The sequence below is a fragment of the Anopheles aquasalis genome, chromosome 2 (assembly GCF_943734665.1).
Source record: "Anopheles aquasalis chromosome 2, idAnoAquaMG_Q_19, whole genome shotgun sequence".
Lineage (NCBI taxonomy): Eukaryota > Metazoa > Arthropoda > Insecta > Diptera > Culicidae > Anopheles > Anopheles aquasalis.
The window spans coordinates 8,102,501-8,110,000 of NC_064877.1; the positions used below are offsets into that span (position 1 = coordinate 8,102,501).

Here is a 7,500-nt window from a genome sequence, read left to right on the forward strand (position 1 = left end):
CGTAAGATCCTGTACGGTGGTAACGAGGAGCATCCAAAACCGAAACACTTCTCACTCAACCGTGGCCAGATGTATCCGGAGAAGATGAACTTTATGGACTATCGCTTCGACGAGCACGAAAACTGGTGGCCATGGCAAACGACAGAGGAACCGTCACTGCCAGAATCATGCATCGTGTCTGAGCTGATGATACCGACCAAGGAAACCGGTTCCATACTGTACTGGACTAATCTGTGTGTTCGCAATGGCATTCCGATTCTTCTGGCCGGACCGACGGGTACGGGCAAGAGTGCTACCATCAGCAACTACATCCGCGAGCTACCGAAGCAACGGTTCATCTCGAACATTATCAATTGTTCCGCTCGCAGCACGGCAGCACAGGTACAGGATACGATCATGGCGAAACTCGATCGACGCCGCAAGGGTGTCTATGGTCCACCGGTTGGCAAGGAGTGTGTGAACTTTATCGATGATCTGGCCATGCCGGCCCGGGATGAGTACGGTTCCCAGCCACCGCTCGAACTGGTGCGCACCTGGCTCGATCATCGCATATGGTCCGATCTGCGGGATACGTCCAAAATCGAACTGATCGATCTACTGCTGATTGCTGCCATGGGTCCCATCGGTGGTAGTAACTACATTCCCCAGCGACTGTACCGTCACATGTTCGTCATATCGGTGGACTCCTTCGAGGACGTTACGCTGATGCGCATATTCTCCTCCATCGGTGATTGGCACTTTGCGAAAGGATTTCCCGAACCGGTGGCCCGATTGAGCAAACTGCTCAGCCAAGCATCGATAGCGGTGTACCGGGGTGCGATTGAACACTTTCTCCCGACTCCAGCCAAGTCGCACTATCTTTTTTCACTCCGAGATGTATCGCGCGTCTATCAGGGTATCGTACTGTTACCCTCGAAGAAGTTACCGGATCCGGAAAAGTTAGTGCGACTGTGGGTACATGAAACGTACCGTGTATTCTACGATCGGTTGATCGATGAGGAGGACAAGCAGAAACTTTTGCGCCTGGTGGAGGAAGCTTCCGTTACACATCTACGCATGAAACTCGAGCAAGCGTTCGGTGATCGGTTAGAGCCGGGACAGAAGGTATCGGATAAGCACATTCGCGATCTCTTGTTTGGCAATTACATGGAACCGGCCGCCGTCACCCGAATCTACGACGAGGTGGACAATTGGGAACAGCTGGAAAAGAACATCAACTTCTACCTGTCCGAGTACAACGAGCGCTCCAAGTCACCGATGAATCTGGTGCTGTTCCGTTTCGCAATCGAGCACATTTCGCGTGTATCGCGGGTTCTGCAGATGCCTCGCGGGCATCTGCTGCTTGTCGGGCTTGGTGGCTCGGGAAGGCGCAGTGCCGTAAAGTTGGCCTCAAGTATGAGCGATTCGGCGGTGTTCCAGGTGGAAGTAACCCGTAGCTACACGTTCAACGAATGGCGTGAGGATATGAAGAAGCTGTTGATGAGTGCCGGATGCGAGGGAAAGCGCGTCGTGTTCCTGTTCAATGATTCGCAGGCGAAAGAGGAATCGTTCGTGGAGGATATTAATTCGTTGCTGAACACGGCCGATCTTCCTAATCTGTTCCAAACTGAGGAGAAAGCCGTGATTCTGGAGCAGATGCAGACGATCGTACAGGCGACTAACAAACCAATCGATCTGACCGCTTTATCGCTGTACAACTTCTTTGTGGAACGCGTACGTGAGAATTTACACATTGCGCTGGCTTTCTCGCCGATTGGAGATTCGTTCAAGAAGCGTTTAAGGATCTATCCATCGCTCATCAACTGTTGCACCATCGATTGGTACTCGGCCTGGCCGGATGATGCGCTGCAGAAGGTGGCCGAATTCTTTATCCGTTCGATGGATCTCGTCGCTAGCCAGGAGCGTCTGACGTCTCGCGATTCATCCAGCATCGAGGTGATGACCGACACGATGGACGAAAAGGAGCAGAAAACAAGGAAGCTCACCGAGCTGGAACGGAAACTAATTAGCATCGTGCTCATCTTCAATGAGAGTGTCGTGGAAAACTCGAATCGTTTCTTCCTGGAGCAGGGTCGTCGCAATTATGTCACCCCAACGTCCTACCTGGAAATGCTACGATCGTTCAAAGATTTGTACCACAAGAAATATTCGGAAACAATCACACAGCGCGATCGTTACACCACCGGTCTAGAGAAACTGGACTTTGCCGCCGGTCAGGTGTCGGTCATGCAGGATCAGCTGAAGGATCTGCAACCGCAGCTGAAGCAGACATCAGACGAGACGGAGAAAATTATGGTCAACATCGAACGGGAAACGGCCGAGGCGGAGAAGAAGAAGGAAATCGTTGGGGCTGATGAAACGGCAGCCAACGAGGCAGCAGCATCGGCGCAAGCGATCAAGGACGATTGTGAAAGTGATTTGCAGGAAGCAGTACCGGCCTTGGAAGCAGCTCTTGCGGCACTCGACACGTTAAAACCGGCAGACATTACCGTTGTAAAGTCGATGAAGAATCCCCCGTCCGGTGTGAAGCTGGTGCTGGAAGCGGTTTGCGTGATTCGAGGAATCAAAGCGGACCGAAAACCTGATCCAAGTTTGTATTACAACCGCTGCAAGTGTTAAATAGTTGGCTTGATTTATGTTTACCGCCTTTTACAGACGGTCACCTGGTGGAGGATTACTGGGGACCATCGCAGAAGATGCTGGGTGATCTCAAGTTCCTCGATAGTTTGAAAACGTTTGACAAAGACAACATTCCCATTCCGGTTATGAAAAAGATCCGAGAAGTGTATGTACTTAACGATCTATATTTTCTATTAATTTAGAAACATCATTATTTTCCATCGAATTTTCCCTTGCAGTTACATCGCCGATCGCGAGTTTGTTCCGGAGAAGATAAAAAATATTTCCATGGCCTGTGAGGGTTTGTGCCGGTGGGTGCGTGCCATGGAGATCTACGACCGGGTGGCCAAGATTGTGGCGCCCAAGAAAATTGCCCTGGCCGAAGCGGAAGCCGAACTGGCTATGCAGATGGAGAAACTCAACTCGAAACGAGCGGAGCTGCAAGAGATTCTGGACAAGCTGCAGAAGCTGAACGATTTTTTCGCCGAAAAATCGCGCGAAAAAAAGCGCCTCGAGGATGAGATCGATAGCTGCGAGAAGAAACTGATACGCGCAGAGCAGCTGATCGGTGGACTGGGTGGAGAGAAGCGTCGTTGGTCCGAATGTGCAACGAACTTGCACCAATCGCTCAGCAACGTCGTTGGCGATGTGCTGCTAGCAGCTGGCTGTGTTGCTTATCTCGGGTGCTTCTCGACCGAATTTCGCTCGACGATCGTACACGGATGGAACCGTGATGCGCTGGAACTACGCATTCCGTGTACGGAGAACTTTTCCCTCCTGACTACCCTCGGCAATCCGTTGCAGATCCGTAGCTGGTCCAACTGGGGCCTTCCTACGGATAATTTCTCGGTCGAGAACGGCATCATCGTGAAGCACGCGCGCCGCTGGCCACTGATGATTGATCCTGAGGGACAGGCGAACAAATGGGTGAAAAATATGGAGCGAGCCAACAATCTGAAGATCATTCAGCAAATGGAAGCCAACTATATGCGTGTGGTGGAGAACGCTATCACAAACGGTTACCCGGTTCTGTTGGAGAACGTGGGGGAAAACATTGACTCTGGCTTCAACACGATCCTGGAGAAGAACATCATCTTTCAGAAGGGATCATACTACATCAAGTTCGGTGACGGCATGGTCGAGTATAATGATAACTTTAGATTTTACATCACGACCAATCTGCGCAACCCACACTACCTGCCCGAAACGGCCGTCATGGTGACGCTTATGAACTTTATGATTACTGAGCAAGGGCTGCGTTCCCAGCTGCTCGGTACGGTGATCATTCAGGAGCGACCGGATCTGCAGGAGAAGAAGGAATCGCTTATCATCGAATCGGCCCAGAACCAGGAAGCGCTGTACAATGCTGAGGCAAAGATTCTGCAGGTGCTCTCGACAGCCGAGGGTAACATACTGGACGATGAGAATGCGATCGATATACTTACCTCGAGCAAGCAGCTATCGGAGGAGATACAGGCGAAGCAGATCGTTGCCATCGCTACCGAGGCGGAGATTGACGCTGCGCGGCAGCAGTACATCCCCGTCGCTCGTCACTCTGCCGTGATCTTCTTCTGTACCGCTGAGCTGGCCAACATCGATCCGATGTACCAGTTCAATCTGGCCTGGTTCCTGAACATCTTCGTCCAGGCGATCATTAAATCACCCAAATCGGATGATCTGGAGCAACGGTTGAAGCATTTGATCGACTTTTTCACCATGGCCATCTACAACAACGTGTGCCGATCGCTGTTTGAAAAGGATAAGCTCATGTTTTCGTTTGTGCTTTGCGTTGGCATAATGCGTGGTCGTGGCGAAATCAAGGATCCCGAGCTTTCTTTCCTGCTAACGGGTGGGCTAGCGCTGGATAACCCACTTCCAAATCCTGCTCCACACTGGCTGACGGATAAGTGCTGGACGGAAGCGGTGCGTGCTGCTACACTTCCTTCGCTGAATGAGCTCCCAAGAGCACTGTCGCGGAACCCGGAGCTATGGGAAGCCTACAACAATCTCAGCGATCCCGATGCTCACCCTCTGCCGGAACCGTTCGATCAGGTGGACAACATTGTTAAGCTGATTGTGCTGAAAATACTTCGGCCTGATAAGGTTGTGCCGGGATTGCAGCGTTTCATCGTCCAGAACATTGGCCAAATGTACGTGGAACCACCACAGTTCGATCTGGAGACATCGTACCACGACAGCTCACCACGCACGCCACTCATATTTATGCTGTCGCCCGGTAGCGATCCGATCGACAGCATTCTAACGTTCGCCAACGTGCACTACATGAGTGACGATTGTCGGGTGATCTCGCTCGGTCAAGGCCAAGGTCCAAAGGCGACGCAAACCATACTGGACGCGATCAAGCTGGGCTACTGGGTGATCTTGCAGAATTGTCACGTGGCCGAGTCGTACATGGATGAGCTGGAGAAGATCTGCATGGACTCGAGCCTGTACGAGACGGTGCATCCCAAGTACCGGCTCTGGTGTACGTCGTACCCGAGCAAAAGCTTCCCGGTTTCCATACTGCAAAACAGCGTCAAGATGACGAACGAGGCGCCAAAGGGACTGAAGAACAACATGACACGTATCTTCTCCTCGGACCCACTGTCCAGCGATGCCTACTACTCGCACGCTTTCGAGGGAGAGCTCGGTACCGTGTGGATGCGCGGTGTGTTTTCGCTCGTGTTTTTCCACGCCGTTGTTCAGGAACGCTGCAAGTTCGGTCCCATCGGGTGGAACATTCCGTACGAGTTCAACGAATCCGATCTTAAGTATGTTGCCTCGCATTTGGTTTTTTCCTTTAGCGAAGCGGAATTAACAGAAACATGCTGTTCTCATTCTCTAGGATCTCTTTGATGCAGCTGAAGATGTTCATCAATCAGTACCAGAGCATACCTTTCGAGGGACACATCTATCTGACCGGCGAGTGTAACTACGGAGGACGCGTTACGGACGATAAGGACCGTCGCTTGCTGATGAGTTTGCTTAATCGCATCTACAATGAGGGCACGATCGAGCAGGACCACTACGCACTAACCGAATCGGGGCGATATACGGTACCGCAGCAGCCTACCAAACGGCACGCGTTGACCTACATCGCTACCCTGCCCTCAATCGCCCATCCCGAAGTGTTTGGACTGCACGAGAATGCCGATATTACGCGAAACATTGAAGAGACATGCTCGGTGAGGGGTTTTCGTTTTCTTTTGCCAGTCAGCGTTCTTATTGCCACCCTTTTCTGTTACCGCTTCGTAGCTGCTCGATCGTGTTTTGCTCACTCAAACGCATCTTCTCGCCGGAACGACCACCGCAGATGCCGACCAGAAGGAAGATCCCGTACTGCTGCTTTGCGCTGAAATCTCTAACAAACTACCCTCGCTGTTTGACGTCGATGCCGTGGCCGAACTGTTCCCCATCGAGTACGAAAACTCCATGAACACCGTACTACGGCAGGAGCTGAGCCGGTTCAATCGGCTGCTCGAGTACATTCGGTTCAGTTTGGTGGACGTACAGCGAGCTATCAAGGGCCAAATTTCCATGATACCGGAGCTGGAGAGTGCCTATCGAGCGATTAAGATATCGCGCGTCCCGAAAGCGTGGCTCTCGAAGAGCTATCCATCGTTGAAACCGCTCGGTGGATTTATTAATGATTTCGTGCAGCGTTTGGTTTTCTTTCAGCGTTGGATTGATGAGGGTGAACCGAACGTTTACTGGATGAGTGGGTTCTACTTCACGCAGTCCTTTCTGACCGGTATCATGCAAAACCATTCACGCAAGTTCAAACAACGTATCGACGATCTGGTGATGGAGTTCGATGTTACCGATTTCGAGTCGGAACAGGAGGTGAAGGACTCACCGGAAGTGGCCACATTTGTGAAGGTAAGAAAGAGAACTAAAGGAGCTAATAGCATAGACTTTCGTTCGTTATCAGTTGAATTTGGTTGAGGATCCTTTTCTAATGTTGATTAATATACAAATAGTAATTAGCTATGAGATTAACCTTCATCATAAACATTTTAAAACGCTGCATTACCCAAGGAAAAACGATGCATCAATGTCGACTTCGTAATGTTCGACGTAAGTATACGTTGTTCAATGATCCATCCAATGGAGAGAACCGAACGTTGTACAATAGATTGAACGGACTGTAAAGCTGTGAAGACTTTCATACACGCGCATCACCTTTCTTTGCATTTCTGGACCACCAATAAAACCTTTCTCCCACTTCCCCAGGGCCTATACTTGGAAGGTGGTCGCTGGAACCGCGAACGGAAGCACCTGGATGAGCCACTATCGCGCATACTTTACGACACACTGCCCATCGTTTCGATGACCCCAACGCTAAAGACTGAAAAGGAGGGTGCGCCGCGTACCCGCTACGATTGTCCAATCTACAAAACGAGTGCCCGGCGCGGCATTCTATCCACCACCGGTCACTCGACCAACTTCGTCATGATGCTGGAGCTCGATATCGAAAACCCACCGGAACATTGGGTTCTCCGGGGAACCGCCTGTCTCTGCCAGCTAGACGATTGATTGTGGAATGTAGCGTTTGAGTCACACCTTCGTTCTAGGAAGTGTGTGCACGAATCGTCTTGAAATTGTTTTCTTTTTCTTATCCAAATCATGCAAGCGTGTGTCTGTGTGTTCATGGTAGTGTTTGTGCGTTTCGTGCACGATTTGTAAACGAATAAAAAAATTGAAGAAAATAAATTTCTCACCCACTGGCACTCATCGGTCGTTTTTTTAGATTTCGCGCCACACTACCACCTGAAAGGTGTCTCTTATCTTATCGTCTATCCGTTAGTGGAAGGTCTAACTGGTGCTCTACTAGCCTGTAGCACATAACGGTACGCTGGTGGGTAGCGCCCTTATCTTATC

At 50.8% G+C, this 7,500-nt stretch overlaps 1 protein-coding gene across 1 annotated transcript in view; it reads left to right on the forward strand.

Annotated features, from left to right (window-relative positions):
- The window catches only part of LOC126569358 (dynein axonemal heavy chain 3), a 13,763-nt gene extending 6,608 nt beyond the window's left edge, over positions 1 to 7,155 (forward strand). Inside the window, exons 10-15 of the mRNA XM_050226386.1 lie at positions 1 to 2,590; positions 2,656 to 2,785; positions 2,859 to 5,390; positions 5,465 to 5,804; positions 5,875 to 6,498; positions 6,853 to 7,155. The exon at positions 1 to 2,590 is cut by the window's left edge and continues 147 nt beyond it. Coding sequence (XP_050082343.1) covers positions 1 to 2,590; positions 2,656 to 2,785; positions 2,859 to 5,390; positions 5,465 to 5,804; positions 5,875 to 6,498; positions 6,853 to 7,155 — 6,519 coding nt within the window. The remainder of the gene's footprint in view (positions 2,591 to 2,655; positions 2,786 to 2,858; positions 5,391 to 5,464; positions 5,805 to 5,874; positions 6,499 to 6,852) is intronic.
- Positions 7,156 to 7,500: the final 345 nt, after the last annotated feature.